The sequence below is a fragment of the Schistocerca piceifrons genome, chromosome 4, assembly GCF_021461385.2.
Source record: "Schistocerca piceifrons isolate TAMUIC-IGC-003096 chromosome 4, iqSchPice1.1, whole genome shotgun sequence".
Classification (NCBI taxonomy): domain Eukaryota; kingdom Metazoa; phylum Arthropoda; class Insecta; order Orthoptera; family Acrididae; genus Schistocerca; species Schistocerca piceifrons.
Window position 1 is genome coordinate 521,082,577 of NC_060141.1, and position 27,180 is coordinate 521,109,756.

The window sequence follows — 27,180 nt, forward strand, 5'->3', positions numbered from 1 at the left end:
GGTACACACACCATCAGATTGACTTGTCGCTCTAACGAAGTAGGAGTGTGTCAGCAATATGTCTCGTGGTCTTATCGTGGCGTGTTTATCTTCTGCCGTTAGATCAGACGATAGAAATGCCACTTGCACGCTTAGAGTAGCAGATTGACAGTGACCAACTTCAAACAGGACTTGATTAATTTTCACACACATTTATTAAAGTAATAAAAAGAGTAGACATTACGTAACTTGACAATTGACAATCTGAAGTTCCTTTGGTCTTGGTGCGTTAATCTTATTCTCACATATCTCTGATCCTTATCAAAGTGTCGGTACATTTATCTTCATGGCTATGTACAGGAATCATCATCATCAGTTATCTGCTATATTAGCAGGTCCTTTGCCTCTCCATTTTCTGCGATCCATTGCTTCCTTCTTAAGGCTGCTGTATGTTGTACCGTCCATCATGTCATCCAGTATCTGGAATCTCTTCCTTCCCCGCTTCCTTTTCCCTTCTACATAACCTTCTAAAACCGTTTTTATCAGTCCATCATTCTTTCTTAATATATGCCCAATCCAATTTCTTTTTCTTCTCTTTATTACATCTAGTAACTGTCTTTTCGCCCGCATCTCGTGGTCGTGCGGTAGCGTTCTCGCTTCCCACGCCCGGGTTCCCGGGTTCGATTCCCGGCGGGGTCAGGGATTTTCTCTGCCTCGTGATGGCTGGGTGTTGTGCGCTGTCCTTAGGTTAGTTAGGTTTAAGTAGTTCTAAGTTCTAGGGGACTGATGACCATAGATGCTAAGTCCCATAGTGCTCAGAGCCATTTGAACCATTTTGAACTGTCTTTTCTCTCCCACTCTTCTCAGTACCTCTTCATTTTTTACTCTGTCCATCCAACTTATTCTTTCCATCTTCCACCATGTCCAGATCTCAAAAGCCTCCAGCCTTTCTGTCTTTTTTCCTCATAGTCCATGTTTCTGCGCCATATAGAACAACACTCCATACAAGACATTTTATGAGTCTCTTTCTGAGTTCTCTGTCCAGACCGCTGCAGAAGATTCTCCTTTTCTTATAAAACGCCTCTTTTTCCATTGCTGTCCTTGTTTTAATTTCTGTGGTGCACTTCCAGTCGGTGTCTATCCTGCTTCCAATATACTTAAAATATTGCACCTGTTCTAGTGTTTCTCCATTCAGCACAATTTTTATTTCCTTGTTCCCTCCTATTGCCAATACTTTTGTTTTATTTGTGTTAATTTGCATTCCATATTTTTTTCAGTTAGTTGCAGTGGTGTCCACCAAATCCTGTAATTCTTTTTCCCCTGTGGCTAGAAGGACTATGTCATCAGCAAATCTCAAGCATCCTACTCTTCTTCCTCCAATTTCTACTCTCTCATCTCATCTAATGAGCATTGGTCAATCATATTTTCCAAGTACAGGTTGAAAAGAGTAGGTGATAAACAGCATCCTTGTCTTACTCCTTTCCCTAGTCTGATCCAGTTTGTACTTCCTCCTCTCACTTTAACTGAAACTTTTTGATTAAGGTATAATGAGTTTATAAGTCTTCTGGTTTTCCAGTCCACTCTCTTTTCCCTCATAATAGTCGCCAGCTTGTCCCAAACCACATTGTCAAATGCCTTTTCTAAATCGATGAAGCACATATATAGGTCTCTTCCTTTTTCAATAAACCTTTCTCCCAAGATTCGTAGGAGCCCTATTGCATCTCTGGTGCCCGTATTCCGTCTAAAGCCAAACTGCTCCTCGGCGAGATTCTCCTCTATTACTTTTTCAAGTCTTTTATTAATTATTCTTAACATCACTTTGGCTGCATGTGAAATGAGGCTGATTGTCCTGTGCTCGCTGCATTTCTTGGTTCCTTGTTTTTTCGGTAATGGAATCATTACTGTTGTCAAAAAGTCCTCAGGCCATTCACCACCGTCATGTATTTTATTACATAACCTCAATATTTCTCTTATTCCATTGTGGTTCAAGCATTTTAGTATTTCTCCCGGTATCGTATCTGTACCTACTGCTTTGTACAGGAATATGATAATCTTACTAGGCACAGACTGATGCAGACTGACTAATCGTAGGTCTGTGCACTCGTTATAATATGGCGCGCGTTCAGGTATCACTGCGCGAGTGTGATCCGCGAGGAGAAAAGGTTCTACGTTAGCAGCAATCTCATTGGCTGCGTTACATATTAATACGCGGATCGGCGGAAGCAGAATTTGGTCCGTCTCTGACAGCGCCATCTCGTAGTGCGGAGACGGACGAGCGCTGCGCCTGCGCTGTTGTGCTTAGCGGGGCGCGCTCTATTGGGAAAGTTGTGTACGCACTGACTACACGGAACTATGTACACAACACAAGTGCAACACTTAAATGGAATTCCATCCAACAGACGGGTATCCGGCACCTGTACAACACAATGCATCGACGTTTGCATGCTTGCATTCAACATTGTGGCGGTAACACCTGTTACTAATTTACCAGTAACTAACATTTGCAATGGCGCATACATTAACATGTGATCTTGCAACGTTAATCACTTAAATATGTTACCTTGTTACCCAGACAAATGTATTTCAAACATTTCAACTCTACATTGCTTTTTAATGTTTCAATTTTTTTCTATCGGTATGTATCTTGAAAATGCATTTACTGGTGCTGCTCTGTTACAAAAGATATCTAACATTCTTCAATGGGAGACTTACCGTTAACTTCACTATCATGAGCACTTACACTGGCCTGGTGCACAATACAGTCATTCAGTCAATAGCGAAGACACGACGACGAGTGCACAAAACTTCAATCATCTCTTCATTTGGCACAGAAATAGCATCTGCAAGCTCTGTGTCATCTGGATAAGTGTTTTCTCGCCTCCACTGCTTACAAGTTTCACGTCCAGGTGCTACGTTCCTGGAATGCGGCATGTATTGCAACTCGGACTTTCTTCCACATAAGATTTTCCGAAAACAATTAATAAAGGGATTTTCCGCTCACTCACTATCCTTGTCTCGAAATTCAGAAAACGTGTTCAATGCTTCATTTCAGTACCTCATTTTAACTCTTTTCTGGGGAAGAAGAATGTGAATGTACTGCGAACATAACGGGACCGTTAGAAACATACGCCGCTGACACACTAGCCGGTCAATTCTTGGAACGAGAGAATATTCTGAGGATGGACAGGTCTATCTGTTCCCTCGACTTAAAATCCCATCGAGCACGTGTAGAATGCATTACGGAGACGTATTTCAGCATGTACACATGTACCGATGACGATCCAGCAGTTGTCAAAAGCACTGGTGGACAGGAACGCCCTACCACAAGTACTTTTACCAACCTTGTGACCAGCATGGACCACATTGTAGAACATGTATTGCCGTCAGTAGTCATCGCACATCTTTTTCAGAGCTATGTCCCGCTTTTTTGTGAAGTCCAGGGGACCATCATAAACCCCAGTGACTTAAGTGTAACTACTGTCCTATAATTACTGTTATTTCTGTTCATCACACAGAGTTCAATGGTTCAAATGGCTCTGAGCACTATGGGACTTAACATCTGAGGTCATCAGTCGCCTAGAACTTAGAACTACGTAAACCTAACTAACCTAAAGACATCACACACACATCCATTCCAATATTCTCAAAAATTTTAGAAAACGTAATGTACAGGCAGCTTCTCAACCATCTGATCACAAATAACATATCAAGAACACAGTTTGGATTTCTGAAGAATTCTGATATCGAGAAGGCTATTTACACCTACAGTGAAAATGTACTTAATTCATTAAATAACTAATTACAAACAGCAGGTATTTTCTGTAATTTGTCAAAGGCATTTCATTGTGTGAACCACAACATCCTTTTAAATAAATTAGAGTTCTATGGTGTCACAGATAGTGCTGCAAAACGGTTCAAGTTATACCTCATTAACAGGAAAAAAAGGGTGTCAGTGCAAGGGACTAGTGAATTAAGTCATCAGTCATCATCAGAACGGGAAGAAATTACATGTGATGTCCCACAAGGATCCATCTTAGGGCCATTGCTTTTTCTTGTGTACATTAATGATCTCTCATAAGTTAAACTGCCAGAAGCAGAGTTCGTTTTGTTTGCCAATGACACAAGTATTGCAATAAATAGTATGTCGAGTGTAGTTCTAGAGAGATCTGATAATGATATTTTCATGAATATTAATAAATGGTTTAAAACTTACTCACTGACATTAAACTTCCAAAACACTCACTACATGCAATTCAGAACCTGTAAGAGGTTTCCACCCAGCATATGCATAAAGTATGAAGAAGAGCAGATAGAAGAGATTGACAGTCTTAAATTCCTGGGATTACAACTTGATAATAAATTCAGTTGGGAGGAGCACACCACAGAACTGCAGAAACGCCTTAACAAATCTGTATTTGCAATTCGAGTGTTAGCAGACATAGGCGACATAAAAAGAAAAAGCTTGCATACTTTTCCTACTTACATTCCATAATGTCATATGGTATAATATTTTGGGGTAACTCTTCAAGTCAAGTTTTCAGAGTCCAAAAGCGTGTAATACGTATTATTTGTGGAGTAAATTCACGGACGTCCTGTAGAAACCTCTGGAAAGAACTGGGTATACTAACTACTGCCTCTCAGTATATATATTCCTTAATGAAATTTGTCCAAAATAATCTTTTTTCCAACAAACAGCTCAGTTCATACATACAATACCAGGAACAAAAATGATCTGCACAAGGACTTAAAAGCACTTACTTTAGTTCAAAAAGCGGTCCACTGTTCAGGAACACTGATCTTCAATAATTTTCCAGCAAACACAAAAAATTTAGTTTCAAATAAAGATCAGTTCAAAAGGAGCCTGAAAGACTTACTAGTGGCCAACTCCTACTACTCTATTAACGAATTTTTTAATAGGAACAAATCATGTATTGTATGTATTCATACTATTAGTATTTTTATTTCAGCTTAAAATTTTTTTTAAGAAAGTTGACATGTTTCACAGCCCCGAGCAACACGGATCTATGGAACGAAAAACTAATCTAATCATGCCCGAGGCAGGATTCGAACCTGCGACCGCAGGGGTCGCGCGGTTCCAGACTGAAGCGCTTAGAACCGCTCGGCCACATCAGAGTATTCCTTTAAGTTACCTCCTCTACTACAGCAGTTCTTCCTATGTATGGCCCAAGTTTCATAGGACTGTTACTTGGTAGAGACACATTAGGCGGAAGTTACTTTCGTCCGTAAGTTTTGAACACCATTGCATATAAATGTCTTGTGTCTAATCAAGCCTGGTGCAGCCTATATAGCGGAGGCTGCGGTGGCTTGTGTCGATTTTTATAAAGCAGATGCTCATATGGCCTCATGTGACAGAGTAGGTACCTTTACATCTGGATCGGATTCCCTATTAAACCGTAGGGCTCGCTTTTACCGGTACTGTTGAGGGATACAGAATTAATATTATTGGTTGATTATCAGTTCTCAAATGTAACGTTAGGCGCTTAACGTATCACTAATATCACGAGGAACAGACCTGGGGGAGACCTGGAGAGGGGGGGGGGAGGGAGGAGAGACCTGGGGAGTCCCTAACCGTTCTTTCCACCAACCTGTCGTCTTCTCAACTTGTGTCCCCAGTGCAGAAGACAGCTCGTCGGTCGTGGGATCTTCTTCGGCGGAGGCGGCTATGCTGTCAACTTGAAACTGTGATTCTGCTTCTTATGGAATGCCGCTTGCCCCGGTTAGTATCTGTATCTACAGAGGGCAAGATCTGTAGGACTGACAATGATGGTAGGTTACACATCTGATAAATATATCATGTTTTCTTATTATTTAAATAATCGCCCATTTTACACTGTCTTTTACGACACTCGACATAGCTTTCGTAATCGTACGGTAACTTTTCTATCCAACTTCCGACAGAGAGTACAACATGTCCGGCTCTGAAGAATGACCTTAACATAGTTACGCGTCCATCCCTCTAGGACGCCCGAAACAGTCTGACTAGCGCAGCCGAAGTACTCCGTCTCCCAGGCGCGCCAAAGCGACCCGAAGATGTCCGAAGCACTTCGGTTGCAATATCACTACTCTTCTGTTCCTCAAAACTAGTGAAATTTAATAAACAAACACGGTATACTCGCATGGTAACTGTGAGAGATTGTCAAACTAAAAACTGGTTTAAAGACAAGGAAAAGTATATAAATAATTAATATGAGAAGTTAGGTGTTTTGGCGCCTAACACCCGAATGTGCCGACCAATCAGAAGCAAGTTCAGTACAACTGGCGGACTCTCCCACGGTACTGGTCCCTACTGTACCACCTGTCGCTTGTACCTCACTCCACATTTGTTCCATAACTCAGCGTTTATCGAGCTGCATCAATGCGAGCTTCTAGCAAAATAAAATACTGGTGGTCGCAGCCAGGAATATCACAAGATTTAGAACGTGATCTTACCTGACTCTTTCAATAATACCCGATTCAAGTGTTCGGAAGAGCAGAAACAAAAGGCGACACTCGTGTGGTCGGAAGTTCGGTGCCGTTCTCCATACACACATTCAGCTCCTGAGTAGTTGAGTGAAGAGTATGCAAGCACTGCGCTACTTTGAGTGTATGGGGCACACCGATGTTAGATTAGGCAAAATTTCATAAGGCAGTCATCGCACATTGAAAGAAAAGATTTTGTCTGAAAGACTTCAAGCAAACTGAATAACGTAACATGGGCCAGGAAAATAAAACAGTAGTCTCACTGTAGTCGTGTAACCAGCAGGTGTCGCAATTACTTTCTTTAAACAGCTGAGTGCAAACTGTGAGCTGGGGCAGTGAGATCTTCATGAATAACAGTTTATAATTCCTCTCGTAGTACGGAACATCCGCCTGAAGCTATGTGACGTATTTTTGGTTTAAATATTTAGATTGTTCTAGCTGTGATTGATATTATAAATTCATTGTTTAAATTACTGTAGTGTTATAAAAAAAAGATCAATTCAGATTTTAATTGTAATTGAAATAAGCGATCTATTCATTTGTAAAAATAAACATCACATCAGTTGCAAGTGTATAAAGAATTTACAGTTACTTAAACTCATTATCGAAGAGTGGAACCTCGCAGAATCCCTTTTTAAATGTTACATCTAGCTACAGTTTCAACGGGCAGTTTGCACGATTTAGTTCTTTGTGATTAAAACACGGCATTTTTTCTGTCTTTTTTTATATAAACACCCAACTGCCGAAATTAATGCCGTTTAGCCTTTTTGATTTTTCTTAAGAACGGTCTCGTAAAAAAGAAAGATAACAGTAGGTAAGGGTTTTAATTATCGTGCATGTTTACTTGGCATCCTAACCTTGAAAAGCAATAATAAATGTGGCATCAAAAAACCTGGTTTCATTAGTCTGATTTGTTCTTCCTTTCAATTTTCATTGTGACTTTATTGGTAAAGGTAGCAACTAACAAGCCGAAATACCGTGTGTCTTTACGCATTAAATGCAAAGTTACACTAATAATTTCAGTTATGACGCATTCTACTGACAGAATAATTCTGTGCAAGGTATGCGAGCAGTCGGTGATCTAAGGAAATAAAAATTTCATTTCTCACCATTTCGGAAAAACGAAACAAAAAAATTCACTGCGCTAGGCTACTAGCAAAATTTCTTTGTTTCAATTGCAGCATAGTCGAAAACGGAAATTTCTTTTCAAATTTATGTGCAGCTTTTGATTGATGGCCGGACCCCTTTGTGGAAATTACAGCATCCTATATTAAGAGAGATTTAGGAAAAGTACGTGAACTAATGGCCCAGTGAGTAAAGTACGCGAAAATGTTACCAAAGTGAATCTTACGGTGAAGTAAGAAAACTAATTAAACGTGAAGTAAAAATACACTCAGATTTAAATTGTTGAGTCAGTTGATCCTATAGGCTGTTCTGTTGCCAATGACACTGTTGGACCATTAGATCCTTCAGAAGGTGAAATAACAAAAGCATTCTGCTTACAACAGCGTCTCGAAAAAGTTAATGCAGTAATAAGACGGTTATTTACCGGTTCATTATAGTTACTGCAGCCTGTAGAAATTTATTAGACAGTGTATTTTTCGTCTCGGACGCTGCACCATACGTAACAAAGGCTCAGACAATTTAAAATTGCGATTTCGAAACATGCTTCATGTGAAGTGCACATCACGTGGTCTTACATGACTGTAAAGAGAGATGAGCTTGTTTCAGGATGTCGACAAATTAGTTTTCAATGCTGAGATGATCTTTGCGAAAGCCCCGCCATAGATTCAGACAGTTGCTATGCTTGAAATTTTCCGCGAATAACCAAAGTGGTCATCGCAATGGAGAATGAAGCACGGTATCTTCGCGGCCGAGTTTGGTTCCCTGCCACAAGTGATGCGCAAGTTTCAAGAAACAGGACAGTGTTTCACGAAGTCAGCGAAAACTGTCAATGATCCAGTGCAGAGATCGAAGACTATTCTAGATAAACAGAGTTAATTAGTTCCATATGGTGACAGTGCAGTTGCAGTAGAAACTGACGCTACAATAATTGTTTAATTTTCTCCAGTCACCACTGCAGATTTTGGGGTCATTTTCTCAGATGCCTTTTATTGCCTATTTTAGCTATTTTAAAGCCTTTTTGCCTGTCTATTTTAATGATTTATAGCGCCTAAATTTCTATGTCTCTACCCATTCCTCTTGATTTCTTCCTCTTCGAATCGTGTACGTCCAGCGTTATTGCCAAATATAATGGTTGAATATATACAGAATGTTCAAAGGAGAGGCAGTCATTCTTCACAGATTTTATGCAGAACAGCAGCACAGCACTGTTAGCAAATCATTGGAAGTGCGCTAAGAATGCCTTTCTCTACTGAACAAAAAAAAAAAAAAAACAAAAAAAACGTGAAACAGTTCAAGAAAACTGCAAAGAAGTGGTTCGGAATACATACTCTCGTAAGACTAAAAACATACAACACGAAGGAATTACACGAATAGGGCGGAAATCCGTAGAGCCGATGTACATATAAAAACAAAAAAATTAAAATTTCAGAAAAATTGGATGATACATTCAAAAGAAAGAGCTTAACAAATTGAGCAAGTCAGAAAGGCGTTGGTCTATCTGACACTTACACAAGTAGTTATTCGGCTTCGCATTGATACATAGTCGTTAGACGTTCTCCTGATGAACAGCGTGCGAAATTCTGCCGAACTGGAGCGTTAGATCGTCAAAACCCGGAACTGGTTTGAGGGTTCAAAAATGTTCAAATATGTGTGAAATCTTATGGGACTTAAATGCCAAGGTCATCAGTCCCTAAGCTTACACACTACTTACCCTAAATTATCCTAAGGTCACACACACACACACACACACACACACACACACACACACACACACACACACACACACACACACACACGAGGAAGGACTCGAACCTCCGCCGGGGCCAGTTTGAGGGTTCCTCACCATAGTGCTCCAAACGCTTTCAATTGAGGAGAGATCCGGAGACCTCATTTGACTAGGTAGGACTTGGAAGCACGAAGACAAGCAGCAGAAACTTCATAAGTATGCGGACGGGCATTATGTCGCAGAAATGTAAGCCCAGGATGGCTTGCCATAAAGGACGACAAAATGGGGCATAGAATATCGTCGACGTACCACTGTGTCGTAAGGGTGCCGCGGATAACAACCAATGGTGTCCTACTACGAACAGGATATGGCACTCCCTGACCATCAGTCCCGGTGGTCAGGCCGTATGGTGGACGACAACCAGGTTGGTATCCTACCGCTGTCAGACTCGTCTCGTCTTCGGCCTAGAAACTCACTGACTGTAGAAGAATTGTCTTCGAACCGAGCCCCGATGACCAGCAAAGACGTCTCTGAAGACACCCTTCGCAGTGGTGGTATACCAAACCGACCGTCATCCACCATACAGCATGACAAACAGGAGTGATTCTGAAGTGACGTTTCATTTCGGACCAATTTGGTTGTCATCGGCGGTACCCTTACAGCACAACGGTACGTCGATGATATTTTACGCCCTATTTTGTTGCCCTTCATGGCATAGCATCCTGGGCTTACATTACAGCACACACGGCTGGAGTTACCGTTGCTTGGTTCAAAAAATGGTTCAAATGGCTCTGAGCACTATGGGACTTAACATCTGTGGTCATCAGTCCCCTAGAACTTAGAACTACTTAAACCTAACTAACCTAAGGACATCACACACATCCATGCCCGAGGCAGGATTCGAACCTGCGACCATAGCAGTCGCGCGGTTCCAGACTGAGTGCCTTAATACGGTTGCTTGTCTTAGTGTTTGCTGAACACCACCTTGGTCAGAAAGATAGGTGGGTCTCTCCTCAATTGAGAACACTGGGAACATTCTAGGCAGGGCCTTCGAACCAGCTCTGGATTTTGACGATCGAGACGAGCGACACACACTTCTGAGAGAGGAGGCAACCATGTCAGTGACAGTGAAACCATACCATTCTCACAAGAAGTAATCGCGACGGCAATCAGACAAAATACATTTAGAAACATTAAAACAAATCGTAACACAAATCACACCTTTCTTACCAACATGTTCAATGAGGCACTGCTAATAGGCAGAATTCCAAGCCTCTGGGAAACTGCTAATGTGGTAATAATCAGGGAATCAAGACAGAGGCAACAGACGCCAAAACGTATCAACCGATATGCCTCTTACATACTCCCGTGGGGACTGGGTGTCTATCATTTCATCGTCATCTTCACCATTTCTGACAGTGATTAGATTGAGTTGTGAAAAAAAAGTGACTTTGTAAAAATTGTGACTTTGTACTGGCGCTGATGACCGCGCAGTTGATCGCCCCCACACACCAAACATCATCAACACTCTCGCCAGGTCCAGCAAAGCCTCGTGTGACCGCTTCCAATAGCACAGACGCCTCCTCGACCTAACGCCCCATCAATTCGGCTTCAGGGAAGGTAAATCAGTAGAAAACGCCGTCAACCAAACACTGACAGTAACAAAATAGTATCAGACAAAAATACGTGGCCGCCATCCTAATAGACATAGCAGGCGTTTTTGACAACCTGTGGTGGTCATCTCTCTTTGCCATGTTAAGGGAGATAGGGCTATCAACCTCCCTTTACAATAGTCTCATAGAGTACTGCAGAGGCAGAGTGGTGGAGTGGGGGCCTCGTACACACAAAGTTGTTACAAAGGGATGTCCACATCTGCAGACCAATATTTTGGGTCATCACGATCGAGCCCTAGCTGAACACCCTGGACAACGACAACAGGGTAAGAGGTGTGGTGGCTTACGCAGAAGACCTGCTCGTAGTGGTGTCAGCCTACAAGAGAGTAGTACTAAGAGACAAAAGGCACACTGCTGCTTCAGAAAATGAATAATCTGTGCAAAGAAAGAAAACTAAAAATAGCGCCCAATAAAACTGTAAATTTGCTGCTCAGAGGAACACTAAAGAGGAACCCCATTCTAAAATTGGACAAGAGGAAGCTACCCATTCGTTACCTAGGTCTGCATCTTGACGAAAAACACTTTCAACGATCATATGAAACTGACAATCGACAAAGCCTCCAAAACTATGCACAAACTAGCAAGACTGAACACAACTCAGTACAAATCGCCTATTATGATGGGTTGTAGTTGGGAGCTCCAATGTTAGACGCGTTATGAGGCCCCTTATGAACATGGCTGCCAAGAAGGGGAAGAAAACCAATGTGCACTCCGTGTGCATACCGGGGGGGGGGGGAGGGGGGGGAAGGGGGAGGGGGAGGGGGGGAGGGGAGGGGGGAGGGAAGTCATTCCAGACGTGGAACGGGTCCTTCCGGATCCCATGAAAAGCACAGGGTGCAGCCAGCTGCAGGTGGTGGCTGACTTCAGTACCAATGATGTATGTCACTTTGGATCGGAAGAGATTCTCTCTGGTTTCGAGCAGCTAACAGAAGTGGTAAAGGCTGCCAGTCTTGATAGCGAGATGACAGCAGAGCTCACCATTTGCAGCATAGTCGACAGCATCGATTGCGGATCTCTGGTGCAGAGCCGAGTGGAGTGGCTCAGACTGTTTTGCGACGATGTAGGCTGTAGACGTCTCGACTTAGGCCATAGGGGGGTTGGGTTTCGGCTGAATAGGTCAGGATCCACTACCCTCAGGAGGCGGCTACACGGGTAGCAGGGGCCGTGTGGCGTGGACTGGGCGGTTTTTTTAGGTTAGGGGGTCTCGGGAAAACACAAAAAGGGCTTCAGTCACGAAGGGTGCAGGCCGAACACAGGAAGAATGTAGATACAGAAACATCGGTATAACAGTTGTAAGATTTCGTAGCTGTGTTGGAAAGTACCAGAGCTCCAATCGTTAATAGAAAACACTGATGCTCAAATCGTAATGGGCACTGAACAGGTTAAAGCCGGAGATAAGTTGAGCCGAAAGTTTTGCGAAGAACCTAATGGTGCTCCGAAAGGATACGCTAAACACAGATGGCGGGGGCGTGTTTGTTGCTGTTAGAAGTAGTTTAGCTTGTCGCCAAATTAGATAGTTCCTGTGAGTTAATATGGGCAGAGGTCATTCTTGACAACCGGAATAAAATAACTTACCATGGTTGGGATTCACAGTAATATAATATTTCTTAAGACATCATAGTCGCCGTTGACTGTATGAAATATTTATTATTACGATTGCAATTTCCGCCTTAGGTCCATTTTCAAGTAACACTGCAAAAGTTACATTCTGTCAGAATATCTGACTCATGTCAGATAATCTTATATTCTAACAGAATGTAACTTTTGCAGTGTTACTTGAAAATGGCCCAAAGGCCGAAATTGCAATCGTAATAATAAATTTTTCATACAGTCAGCAGCGACTATGTATTTTAAGAAACGGACTAAAATAATTGGATTCTTTTATCGACCTCCCAATTCAGATGATACAATTGCTGAAAGGTTAAAAAAAACTTCAGTTTGATTTCAAGCACGTACCTGACTCATACGATTGTAGTTGGTGCCTTAAATTTACCCTCAATGTGTTGGCGAAAACATGTTTAATTCCGGAGGCATGCATAAACCATCATCCGAAACTGAGCTAAACGCATTCTCTGAAAATTATTTCCAGCAGTTAGTTTATGAGCCCACACGAATAGTAAGCGGCTGTGAAAACACACTTGACACCTTAGCAACAAATAATCCTGAGCTAATAAAGAGCATCAAAACGCATACTGAGATTAATGAACTCAGGGTTTTCGTAGCGAGATTGTATATTGTAGCCCCCAAATCATCCAAAAATAAACGAAAAATATACCTATTCAAAAAAGCATATAAAAATTCTCTTGGTGTCTTCCTGAGAGACAATCTCCACTCCTTCCAAACTGACAAATAAGTATAAACCAGATGTGGCTTGAATTCAGAGAAATAGTATCGACAGCAATTGATTTATACCAAATAACATAACAAACCACGGAGCTGATCGTCCTTGATACACAAAACGGGTCAGAACACTGTTGCAGAAATAACGAAAAAGACATGCCAAATTTAAACGGATGCAAAATCTCTAAGATCGGTGATCTTTCACAGAAGCTCGAAATTTAGCACGGACTTCAATGCGAGATGCTTACAGTAGTTTACACAACGAAACTCTGTCTCGAAATCTGGCAGAAAATCCAAAGAGATTCTGGTCGTATGTAAATTATGCTAGCGGCAAGACACAATCAGTGCCTTGTCTGCCCGACAGCAATGGATATACTATCGACGACAGTGCTGCCACAGCAGGGTACTAAATACAGCCTTCCGAAATGAATTGGAATCAAGAGCAGCTGCCAACATGAGTGAATTAGTAGGTATTGTCGGAGTAGCGAGGCTACTTAAATGACTTAACAGAAGTAAGTCTTTGATCCAGACTGTATACCAGTTAAAGTTTCTCTCGGGGTATGCTGATACAATAGCTCCACACTTAATCATATGCAACCGTTCGCTCGACGAAAGATCCGTACCCAAAGACTGGAAAGTTGCACAGGTCACACCAATATTCAAGAAAGGTAGGAGGAGTAGGAGTAATCAACCACATTACAGGCCCATATCATTAACATCGATATGCAGCAGAAGTTTGGAACCTACATTGTGTTCTAACATATATTTCCTCGAAGAAAATGGTCTATTGACACAAAGACAACACGGATTTAGAAAACATCGTTCTTGTGAAACACAACTAGCTCTTTACTCGCATGAAGCGTTGAGTGGTATCGGCAAGGGATTTCTAATTGATTCCATATTTCTACATTTCCATAAGGCTCTTGATACTGTACCACACAAGCGGCTTGTAGTGAAATTGGGTGCTTATGGAATATCGTCTTATCTATGTGACTGGTTTTGTGATTCCCTGCCAGAGAGGTCACAGTTCGTAGTAACTGACGGAAAGTCATCGAGTAAAACAAGCGATTCCTGGCGTTCCCCAAGGTAGTGTTCTAGGCCCCTTGCTTTTGAACTGTATAAGCCGCCGTCTTAGGTTGTTTGTAGATGACGCTGTCATTTATTGACTGGTAAAGTCATTAGAAGATCAAAATTAATTGCAAAAAGATTTAAAAAAGATATCTGTATGGTTCGAAAATTGGCAATTGACCCCGAATAACGAAAAGCGTGGCGTCAACCACTTGAATGCTAAAAGAAATCCGTCAAACTCGGTTACACGACAACTCAGTCAAATCTAAAGGCCGTAAATTCAACTAAATACCTTGGAATTACGATTACGCACAACTTAAATTGGAAGGAACACACAGAAAATGTTGTGGGGAACGCTAATCAATGACAGCGTTTTATTGGCAGGACACTTACAAAATGTAACAGATCTACTACGGAGACTGCCTACACTACGCTTGTCCGTTTCCTTTTTAGAATACTGCTGCGCGGTGTGAGATCCTTACCAGATAGGATTAACGGAGTACATCGGGAAAGTCCAAAGGAGGTCAGAACGTTTTTTTTATTATAGCGAAGTAGGGGGGGGGGGGCGGGGGTCACTGAAATGGTACGGGTTTAGGGTGAACATGATTAAAACAAAGGCGTTTTGTGTTGCGGCGGAATCTTCTCACGAAATTTCAATCACAATCATTCTCCTTCTAATGAGCAAAAATATTTTTGCGCCGACCTACGTAGGGCGACATGATCGCTATAGTAAAATAAGGGAAACCAGAGCTCGCACTGGAAGATAGTTTTTTCTGGCCACGGTACGAGATTGGAATAATAGAGAATTGTGATGGTGTTTAGATGAACCATCTGCCAGGCACTTAGACGTGATTTGGAGAGTATCGATGTAGATGTTTAAGGGGTATTCGAATGAAACAAGGTCACTAGTTTAAAGTAACAGCAACGATTTTATTAACCCAAAAATGTAGTTATACACAGAACACAAATTCAAAAGTAGTCATATTTTGACTAAAGTTCAGTCTTGATCATACCATTTATGTTTCAATGACATAGGTAACCGGTTTCGGTTATTTTTACATAACCATCATCAGACCCATGGCTCCCTTAGGATGGTAGGCGGAGCTCTCCTCAGCTGCTACGAAGTCAACTGATGTGATCAAGACTGAACTTTAGTCAAAATATAATAATCTATTGATCACTGTATTCCAAAAATGTTTACAAAAATTGTCAAAAGTAGTCGCCAAAACTGTTGGCACGTTTATCCCATTTCAACACTAGTCGGTCGATTCCATCCTTGAAGCTAGTAGGCTGCTGTCGTATCCAGGCCTGGATCCAGTCACATTTCGTCGTCCGTTGCGAATCGATTTCCACGAATAGCTTGTTTTAAAGGTTCAAACACTTAAAAACCACACAGTGTAAGGTCGGGACTGTACGGTGGATGAACCAGTCCAGGACGAGCATCGTCTTCCAGTGACTCGCGCCTCTCAAGGAATCGTTTGCGCCATTCCACAACACTTGAACGACTCAGACTGCACTCACCGTACACAGCCTTCGTCCGTCGATACATTTCACGGCCACCAACTTTATTACCTTGACTCTGCTAGTTAACTTACCTTGTGTACCACATAAGCAATTCGTAATTAAATAAACTTTTTCACGCAGATACCCAGGGAACTGTGAAGACAACAGGCGTCGGTGTAGTCGAGGTGGACATTTCTGTGAACGTTAAGATCTGGCTTGAGGTTCTGCCAGCACGCACTGCTTTATAGACTCAAAATATACAACGATGTGCCGACTTTCTACTAATTTTTGTCATTCTATGACGGGAGACTAAATGATTTAGTAGTCATTTTAAGTAGACAACTGGCAAGTAAAGTATTTAGACCACGAAGGAGCAGAAACACTGTATACTTGGTGACCATTTACAAGGATCTTCCCAGCGTCTTACACACTTTCTGCCAGTTGTGGATACTTGACTTACAGTCCCAGTTAAATCCATGTTCGCAACATCATTTCCTGATGTGACGCAGAATTGTTACGTTTCATCACATTCTCCCACTGGAAGGCTTCAGTGATTGTGTAATCTATACAATGGGTAGGTAGTCACCGTAAGTCTGTGTGGAAATTAGACAGATAAGTAGTGTATCAGTGCCCGTAGTAGATTTAAAGGAACAGTTGTAAGACTCCCCGCATCTTTGGCAATTGCGTGTGAAGTGCCGCCATCGCCACTTCTTAGGTAGTTGTATGACCTAAAATTGGAAGGAAACGAAGGTTACCCACCCACTGTACCAATACGAGTCACTATAACGAGGTCAAGCATCTTGGTCAATTGTGTTAAAAGGAGGAAAACAGGAAAATGGTCACCAAATCCCTATGACAGTATTCGCCAAGATAACAATCTAGGATGACGTCACGGCAACGTGAGCAAAGAGGAATCAAGTCCCTCCCCCTCCCACCCCCCCCCTTCCACTTCTTCATATAAATCCATTTGCACAATCACTGTCATATACGTTATGTGCACCATAGTGAAAGGATCACCATAAAATTCCAGCAGCAACAATAGAGATCAGCCAGTAAGAAAAATATCTGTACATCCATAATTAATGTAAATATTATTAATAACCCGATTAGTTTTAATATTACTGATATTATAAGAGTCTGTACGTACTATTTCTTGTCCGACAGTACAGCGCGCAGCTGTTAGGCTAGCAGTTATACTGGACCATGATGAATAGGCGTTCGTCTTACTGCTGTGTACGCGACCATAGCAGCCTGCTACCAGCCTTCCAGATTTATCAGCACTGTCGGAACCTCGTTGCAGAACATTATTATTAGCCAATATCTATAACCCGACTGCTAGCAGATCAAAACGCCTGAGTTACGCTTGATTCCTGACAGTGACTTTGACATAATAATTGTAGTGGAGTATCTTCAGCGGCTCGGTACTCGGTACTTGAGTGCAGTGTACGTGATAAAAGTTGGATTATGTATGCAGCGTAACGGAATTAATTGAGAGAAGATGACGTAGTGTAACATGTCACTTAATCGTTTCAATGCCTATATATTTGGAAGGAAGGAGTCTATAGACGATATGTTAGGAGAAGCAATGCTGAAAATAACTTCAGTACAAAAGTGTACTTCAAACACATGATTTTGTATGTATTGTACATTAGTGATCGAAACAGGCAGATTATGTCGCCAGGGTCTCTACGATAGAGCTCACATTAAATGTTTACAGGCTATTGACATAATCTTAGCGTAAATGTGAGACAGTGAAAGCAATTTATAAATTCCTGTACTCCACCAGTGCCGAAGTCTGTAACAGTCGACCCCATGAGCAGCGAATCTATAGAAGTTGAAGACACAAACGGAATTCCCATGTATGTAAAACGCTCCCATAGGGTTGAACGTGATTCGGGCCGAAGTTGCCTTTAGAAAGCAGTTATTCGCAGGATATTGTAAGCAGATAACTTCGACTGTTATGCAGCTAGAGAGAGAGAGAGAGAGAGAGAGAGAGAGAGAGAGAGAAATGGGCTCTGAGCACTATGGGACTCAACTGCTGTGGTCATCAGTCCCCTAGAACTTAGAACTACTTAAACCTAACTAACCTAAGGACAGCACACAACACCCAGCCATCACGAGGCAGAGAAAATCCCTGACCCCGCCGGGAATCGAACCCGGGAACCCGGGCGTGGGAAGCGAGAACGCTACCGCACGACCACGAGATGCGGGCAGAGAGAGAGAGAGAGAGAGAGAGAGAGAGAGAGAGAGAGAGATATAAGCATTACTGGAGCATACTACTCTAAGTAAAAATACACGAATAAATTACCGCATCATGATGTATTAACAGAAAGCTTCCACTATACATTATTTAACAGCAAATATGCACTTGCTAAGTACAAAGTAAATGTTCTCTGCATTATTAGCGTGTGTGACATCATGATAGTACATAAAGGTTATCCATGACTGAACGACGATCGACATTGCTGGACTGCGATCCACAGAGCCCCGCTTTACTATAGAGCGCTCTTCCGCCACCTCTGCAGAGCCACTCGCCGCCTCCGCTGCTGCCCAGCCACCGCCGCGACTTTCCGCAATGGAGAATGTGTTGCTACCGGCCACTTCGCGTGTCCACAGCAAGGCCTCTTTCGACTCAGCGCTGCACGTTTTAAGTGCCGAACTGGTTGACGATAGACTGACGCCACCACGCTAGAAACACAGACCATCTCCCTGCCACATCCCGAGCCTCCTACCAGACTCCGACCGTGGTACGAGGTAGCAGGTCACTACAGGAAACACACACTTGCCGCTGCGCCTCTAAGGCATTGACCCACAAAAGATGGTAAACCCCTTCCCACCCACATACCGCTCCCCGTGGGCCAAGAACAACAATGCCTCCTCTCATCATTAGAGCCTCGTCAGTTTTGTTACAGACTCCATAGTAAGAGGAAGCAGCAGAGGTAGCCTAACTAGAAAATGACGGTGTGTATCTAATACTGATGTTCCATACTGTTGCTGTAAGGAGTAACTACCAAGGAGTAGACATCTGGACCGAGTTATGGCATATTCCTTACCAAAATACCCCAATAACTGAATTTCAAAAGTAGCACAGTACGATAATTTAAAAAGTAAACACATATCCCGAGTTAATTCCGCAATGCCACAAATGTGTGACGTCACTATGGTGACGCCTAAAATGAGTCTTTTTGACACCATGACATAACTGTGGGCGTGTAACAGCAGGAATTCGAATATGGTAGTTTACTAGAAGTACAGTATGTACACACTAGCTACAGAATACTGTAAAAAATTTCCCAAACTTGTACCGTTACATTACAACGTCACAACACCGAGCTACCCCTGTCAGTTGAGTACCACATGAAATTTAGTACGTAACAGATATGCGTCATCCCATCAGCTGTATAGCGGCTATCTGAACATAAGTATGTGTATGCCTATTAGGGACTATTAATACTGGATTTGTCTTCCAGCTGAAAGAAAGCATATTTGAAAAAGAAAACTCACGAATGGCAGTAGACAAAAGTTGATTTACAACCGGACGCTTGAATTCGATGTCGCCGCCATGATGGAACTGCTGCTCTTACTATTATTTCGAATCTCTCTCTCTGTTCCACTCCATAACGGAACGAAGGGAAAAAAGTGATCGTCTGTACGCATCTATATGAACCCTGATTTCGCTCACGTAGTCTTTCCGTTCCTTTGGTACTCTGGTGGCGGTAAGAAAGTTCTGTAGCCCGACGCATAAGCCGATTCTCTTTATTTTATCTTACTAGTGTCACACGAAAAGTCTCTTCCCTGCAAGGATTCTCATTTCAGTTCATGGAACGTGCTGATCCAAACTACCGGCAGTGAATCTAGCAGCAAAACTCTGAATTGCATCGATGTCTGTCTCCATCACATTCTAAATTGTCTAAGCTTTGTTAGCAGTGGCTCAGTTATTCGTTCGCGACCAGCACCGTTCCTACAACCGACCTTCCATACTCCTTCCATTTTACGTCTCTTTAGAATGGCAGTGGAAAGAAAATCTCCTGGTAAACCTACGTAATATCCCGTTGTAATCATTTCCATTACGTGATTATTCGTATGAAAGAGTATATAAACCATGCGAGTGGTCTTGTCGTGGATGCTGGAAATGTGTTAATGTCCACATGCTTTATTTTCTTGGCTTATCATGTCAACACTCATTGATAGCAATCTCATCGATTTAACCTTCATCCAATTCCACATACTTGTAAATCAGCAGTGGCAGTATGTAAGAGTGCGCGCGCGCGCGCGCGCGCGCGCGCGCGCGCGTGTGTGTGTGTGTGTGTGTGTGTGTGTGTGTGTGTGTGTGTGTGTGTGTGTGTGTGTGTGTCGCGACACATTCTGTGTGAGACCACTTATAAACATGCATATGAGCTGATGGATTGGTCGTCGAGATTATTTTCTGTCTGTGATATGACTTGTGCTACGTACAACGTTTTGAACAGAGCCAGTGTGTTGACGCATTCAATCCTTTGCATGATATTCAGAATGACTGTAGTTTTCCATCAGAGAACTTCCTAATGTTCCTAATATTTCTTCGTAGCGATCAATTCGGTACTGATTTGACAGCAGAAAGTCTGTTGTTGCTTGTGGAAATTTGAAATGTTGTAATACACTCCTTAAGTATCTATTGTTAACTTAATGGAAAACTGTCTCTAAAGCCGTGGTCAGTAGCCCTAATAATTGTGCCGGCCGGGGTGGCCGAGCGGTTCTAGGCGCTACAGTCTGGAGCCGCAGGACCGCTGTGGTCGCAGGTTCGAATCCTGCCTCGGGCATGGATGTCTGTGATGTCCTTAGGTTAGTTTGGTTTAAGTAGTTCTAAGTTCTGGGGGACTGATGACCTCAGGAGAGCCTAATAATTATGCCTAATGCTGTAATGTGAATGCCGCATCTGTCTTAAGGAACAATTTCCAGGTGAGATGTTTTTGTTGGGTATGCTACACTTCTGTCCCAGCCCAGCGACATCTGAAAAAGTTTTAATCTTGCTGTCGTGGCACGATGTATGATTTTTCGAGTCTACGCGAAACGTTATCGGCTTGAAATCCGTTAGTTTTTCCTTTTTTTTCAGTGGGAATAAACACAATTATTCAGGGCCATTTGAATGTGTGTCCGTGGCGTTGTTGCTCACTCATTATATCCTTGAACTCTTCCTTGATGACTGATCAGAAAGTTTTATAAAATAGCAGAGATTTCGGCATTTGGCATGATTTTTATTATGTCTTCGGAATTGGTTCTGACAAAATAGTAATACCTTAGCCCGCTATTTATAATCTTGAAACAGCTGTGCTGTGTTTGTACCACAGATGGTCGTGCTCCATACGGTCTATGGAAATGATCTGCCTCCTCCCCCCCCCCCCCCTCTCTCTCTCTCTCTCTCTCTCTCTCTCTCTCTCTCTCTCTCTCTCTCTCTCTGCTACCTTATTCATTCCCCCACACCCTCTTGAAGATAGGAGTTACGTTGTACGAACACAGGTGGTCAGAAACACTATGGAAGGCTTGTAAGGTTGTTTCTGGGGAGGTTGTGCTATGAAATAATTACGAAAACAATTGGGTGCTGTGCGGCGTTTCCGACTTACTTAGCATAGAAGTTAGCGAATCGCATCGTTGCACATGCAAATTCAAGCACTTTGCACGGGCTAAAGTTCAGTAATTCAGACATCTGTAGGTCTGAGAGTCACTACTTGTTGAAAAGCTCATCACAAGTTAAAATGTGGATTTTTCGAAGGTGATAAATTTAAGCTAAGTGAACAAGAGCTACGGTTGTTCGGTATGAGGAACCGAACGAGGAACACGTTTGATAACCCCACATGTGACAGGCTACTTGAATTTGTGCTCGCGACGACGTGATCGGCTGACTTCAATCCTAAATAGCGCGTAAACGGCGCAACGCATCGAACTTTGTCCTTAACAATTATGTCGCAGTACTATCTCTTCTGCAACTCCATTAGAAGCTTTTCAGACCATTTCTGACGACCCTATGTATTTCTTTTCTTTTTTCTTTTCTTTTTTCTTTTCTTTTCTTTTTTCTTTTCTTTTCTTTTCTTTTTTTTCTCTTTTCTTTTCTTTTTTCTTTCCTTTCTTTTTTTTGTTTTAAATCACTTCCTTGACGTACCTCTCCGTTATCTATTTTCGCTCGCAGTTGACGAGTTAGAAGGTGGTAATTCTCGAAGATCTTTCTCCTGTGGTCAATTAGCCTGAGCTTGGCAATGAACCCAAAGTGTGATTCATAACGTGATAACGTGTAGGCTTTCACGGCCGGTCTTCATTAGTTAAAACTTCCGGACTGAGAAGCCGTGGTCGACCTATCAAACTTCCTGATGTTTCTTTGCCAATTGCGGGCAACAAAATGTCAGGAAATAGTAGTTTTATAGATCGACCTCGGCCTCTCAGCCCGAAGTTTTAACCACAGGGTGATTGTCAGTAAACCTACATATTAGCTATAATTTCCCGAATCCACCCAACGCAGTCACGTCGCGAGGCTTAGGTGGGAGGAAGTAATATGCTGCAGCCGAAGAGACGATTTGGTTCTGGCTAGGATCCATAGTTGACCCATCTAGCACGGCTAAATGTCTGCACTACAGCTGTCAGCTGCCATGTTCTAAAGTGGTGAATGGTTTGAGCTCGACAAATCGATTCCTTTACGTATTTTCTGTTTCGGAACAGAACTTCGATGCGTGGTATATAACATTAACAAGGTCCTGGAGTGACGAAAAAAAATGTTTGCCATAGGGAATGGCTTAAGCTGGTTAATTTTCTTAACTATGGAAGAACGTTGTTTATATGAACCAGTCCTAAATCGGTAATATCTAGATATGATTGTTAAGATTAATAACCTGGATTCAATCAAAAATACATACCTATCCGAAGCTTCAGTGCGACACTTATGTACGGTATAATATTCGTACATGTGTCGCCTTTGTTGGAGTCTGCATTGTTATAATTTACACCACCACCTGCGCGCGCGCACGCACACACACACACACACACACACACACACACACAGAGAGAGAGAGAGAGAGAGAGAGAGAGAGAGAGAGAGAGAGAGAGGGGGGGGGGGGGTGGAAGAGGTTGTTTGGTGCAGAGTACAGTGAGTGTAACTTTAAAATTAAAGATACTGCTTGGCGGCATTTAATACATTTAGACGGGTTTCAACAAGACCATTCAAAAAGTCCACTCCACAGTTAGAAATTGTAACTTGTAGTACGATAACACCATGATCATTAGCCAAGAAATATGTAACAGTCTTACTGTTGTTTGCGATAACATTACCTGATAGTCTTTCTCTTGCAAATAGAAGTCGTGGTTTGATGACACACTGTCACACATCTCCATTTTGTTAAAAATCCTTAGCAAATATTGCATTACTTCAAATCCATATGCTAATTATCATCTACATGAAGCTGTTGCAGTAGTCCATGTGAATGTCGAACGATGCGAGTAGAAGTAGATGATTCATAATATCGATTACTCATTTGCGCATGAATCGTGGTGAATTTTCAACCTGTACCCTGAACAGAGTTGAAGGTGTCTCCATTATGTGGTTTATGCACTGAAGGAGACATGAACTATCATCAATATGTACCAGGCACAAAACACTGCAAAAACTTTTATCCGAGCATTGATTAAATATGTTTGATCCAATGATCTAGGTATATCGTTCACATAGGACTGGTATGCGTTACCCTCCAAACATTGGCCAGAAGATTAACGCCTCTATAATATGGTGTTTCGTAGGTACACAACCCGACATGTGCAACGCATTAAATAGGTGTGTTCTTTTCACTCCACTCGAAAGTCGCATAGATCTGAAAACCTACCGTTTCTGCTGTGATCTTGTAATGGATGTCTATACGGCGGTGGTCAAATTACGATTTAAAAAAAAAAAAAAAATCTGAGAGGGCGCTAAAGATGCTTACCTTTTCGCAGTCCGTCTTACTGGAGAGACACTGACAGCGGGCTAATCGACCTCTACTTAATTTACAAGCACATAATTGAATCTGTAGGCAGAGACGGCACAGTTAATAACGCTTTCTCTGTCCACATTGCCTACTGCACATACAGTATCTTAGTTGACGAATAAAAGATATTGTTTATAAATAAAACTGCTAAGTGTTTGATATTTGTTTTGTGATGCTGCAGGAGAACACTGGAAGGAAATTCAATATTGTCTACATCCCCTGCAGTAACTACACTCCTGGAAATTGAAATAAGAACACCGTGAATTCATTGTCCCAGGAAGGGGAAACTTTATTGACACATTCCTGGGGTCAGATACATCACATGATCACACTGACAGAACCACAGGCACATAGACACAGGCAACAGAGCATGCACAATGTCGGCACTAGTACAGTGTATATCCACCTTTCGCAGTAATGCAGGCTGCTATTCTCCCATGGAGACGATCGTAGAGATGCTGGATGTAGTCCTGTGGAACGGCTTGCCATGCCATTTCCACCTGGCGCCTCAGTTGGACCAGCGTTCGTGCTGGACGTGCAGACCGCGTGAGACGACGCTTCATCCAGTCCCAAACATGCTCAATGGGGGACAGATCCGGAGATCTTGCTGGCCAGGGCAGTTGACTTACACCTTCTAGAGCACGTTGGGTGGCACGGGATACATGCGGACGTGCATTGTCCTGTTGGAACAGCACGGTCCCTTGCCGGTCTAGGAATGGTAGAACGATGGGTTCGATGATGGTTTGGATGTACCGTGCACTATTCAGTGTCCCCTCGACGATCACCAGTGGTGTACGGCCAGTGTAGGAGATCGCTCCCCACACCATGATGCCGGGTGTTGGCCCTGTGTGCCTCGGTCGTATGCAGTCCTGATTGTGGCGCTCACCTGCACGGCGCCAAACACGCATACGATCATCATTGGCACCAAGGCAGAAGCGACTCTCATCGCTGAAGACGACACGTCTCCATTCGTCCCTCCATTCACGCCTATCGCGACACCACTGGAGGCGGGCTGCACGATGTTGGGGCGTGAGCGGAAGACGGCCTAACGGTGTGCGGGACCGTAGCCCAGCTTCATGGAGACGGTTGCGAATGGTCCTCGCCGATACCCCAGGAGCAACAGTGTCCCTAATTTGCTGGGAAGTGGCGGTGTGGTCCCCTACGGCACTGCGTAGGATCCTACGGTCTTGGCGTGCATCCGTGCGTCGCTGCGGTCCGGTCCCAGGTCGACGGGCACGTGCACCTTCCGCCGACCACTGGCGACAACATCGATGTACTGTGGAGACCTCACGCCGCACGTGTTGAGCAATTCGGCGGTACGTCCACCCGGCCTCCCGCATGCCCACTATACGCCCTCGCTCAAAGTCCGTCAACTGCACATACGGTTCACGTCCACGCTGTCGCGGCATGCTACCAGTGTTAAAGACTGCGATGGAGCTCCGTATGCCACGGCAAACTGGCTGACACTGACGGCGGCGGTGCACAAATGCTGCGCAGCTAGCGCCATTCGACGGCCAACACCGCGGTTCCTGGTGTGTCCGCTGTGCCGTGCGTGTGATCATTGCTTGTACAGCCCTCTCGCAGTGTCCGGAGCAAGTATGGTGGGTCTGACACACCGGTGTCAATGTGTTCTTTTTTCCATTTCCAGGAGTGTATTACATCTGTTCTGCTACCAAACTGCTCGCCGAATTACGTTATGTTTTATATATTGTGCTACTAAAATACTCGCGTCGTATAGAGCCCACCGTCAAGTCAATTGGCTACCGCCTGTCAAGATGGTGTATGTGGATTTTCATTGCTCAGGCGTTTGTGCCACCATGCCTGTGGTCCAGACATTGGAGGTCGGGTCTAGATTTATCCCTCTTCAAAAAGATGTTGCTGCTAGAAAAGCATGCATTGATGTCCAAAATCTAGGTGTGGGGGTTCGATTTTGCTTTTCATGGTTGCTCCTGGATTGCAGTAGATATTACCAGAATAATCCACTGCTTATGACCACATACAACTCATGTAATGTTCCTGAGCGTTTTAAGTTCACTAGCACCACCTTTCCTGGGAAACTTTAGAATCTGCCAAAATTGAAGAGGCAGAGTCAGGAATATCCAGTTCATATCTACAGCTTAGGGGCAGATAATAAAATCGAATCACAAGATGATGATGATGAGCACACTACAAAACCAAAAGATCTAAAACATGAAATAGCTGGACCACTCTTTTTTTCAAAAGTATCTCGTTATTGTCCCAAACGTATAGATTGGTTGCTATTCTCTGAGGCTGAGACGCAACACTATATCTGGACCAAAGGCATGTCCTGTCTACTTTCCACCCAAATGAGTAAATATGGTCATAAACGCCATTTTTGCCATATACATCTAAACTGATTTACTAAGAGCGAGTATTTTGAAAAGAAATCGCATTATCAGGAATCAGTGTGTATGCATATGGCTACCAAGGCAAATGAGTTCCTAAAGTTTAAGAACGCCAACGACCAGTAGCATTGCCCTTTGTTGTTTATGTGGATTTCGAGTGCCTACCAGCTCCTGTGGCACACTGTGAAGACAACTCCACTGGCTCTCACAGAACGACATTTACCTTGTGGGTGACTATCACGTTGTGTGCTCGAATGATTCCAGACTTAACAAATCTGAACCATATGTCAGGGATAATTCTGCAAGATGGTTGCTTGCTGATCTCGAAAGACTTGCGCTGAATGTTGATCGGATTTATCACAACAATATTCCCATGACTAAACATTTGGAGTATGATGCCAGCTCATTGTCATATTTATGGGCTGCCCTTGGGATAGAAACGTAGAGACGATTGTTATCTGACGGGGACGTTCCGCGGTGCAGCCCACAAGGCACGTAACTTGAAACACTGCCTGCCATGACACATACTGGTGTTCAACAATTTGAGTGAGCATGATGCTCGCTTTCTTGTTGAACACTTTGGTGATTTCCGTTTAAGAAATGATAAGGTTAGTGCTTTGCCTTATAACGTTGAAAAATATGTTGCACGCTCCAAATGAATCTCACAAAAAACGACGCTCCATTTCCTGGATTCCCTACAGTTCATGCACGCACCTCTTCAGAAATTTTCTGAGACAATGTGTCAGGAGAACAGGCGCACCACTGGAGCTGCACATCGCAAATATGCAAAGCTTCAGCTTGTGACGAAGAAAGTGGTCTTTCTTTACAAATATCTGGATGCAAAGGAGAGACTACACAAAACGACATTGCCCGGCATAGCTGCAGTCACCAATTATCTTACAGGCACTTCCATAATGGATGTGCAGTATGGGCATACA

The 27,180-nt window shown here is 43.0% G+C and overlaps 1 protein-coding gene across 1 annotated transcript in view; it reads left to right on the top strand.

The window, feature by feature from the left end:
• Positions 1 to 16,142, top strand: part of LOC124795976 (juvenile hormone acid O-methyltransferase-like) — a 73,016-nt gene extending 56,874 nt beyond the window's left edge. Inside the window, exon 5 of the mRNA XM_047260058.1 lies at positions 16,036 to 16,142. Coding sequence (XP_047116014.1) covers positions 16,036 to 16,142 — 107 coding nt within the window. The remainder of the gene's footprint in view (positions 1 to 16,035) is intronic.
• The last annotated feature ends 11,038 nt before the right edge of the window (positions 16,143 to 27,180 follow it).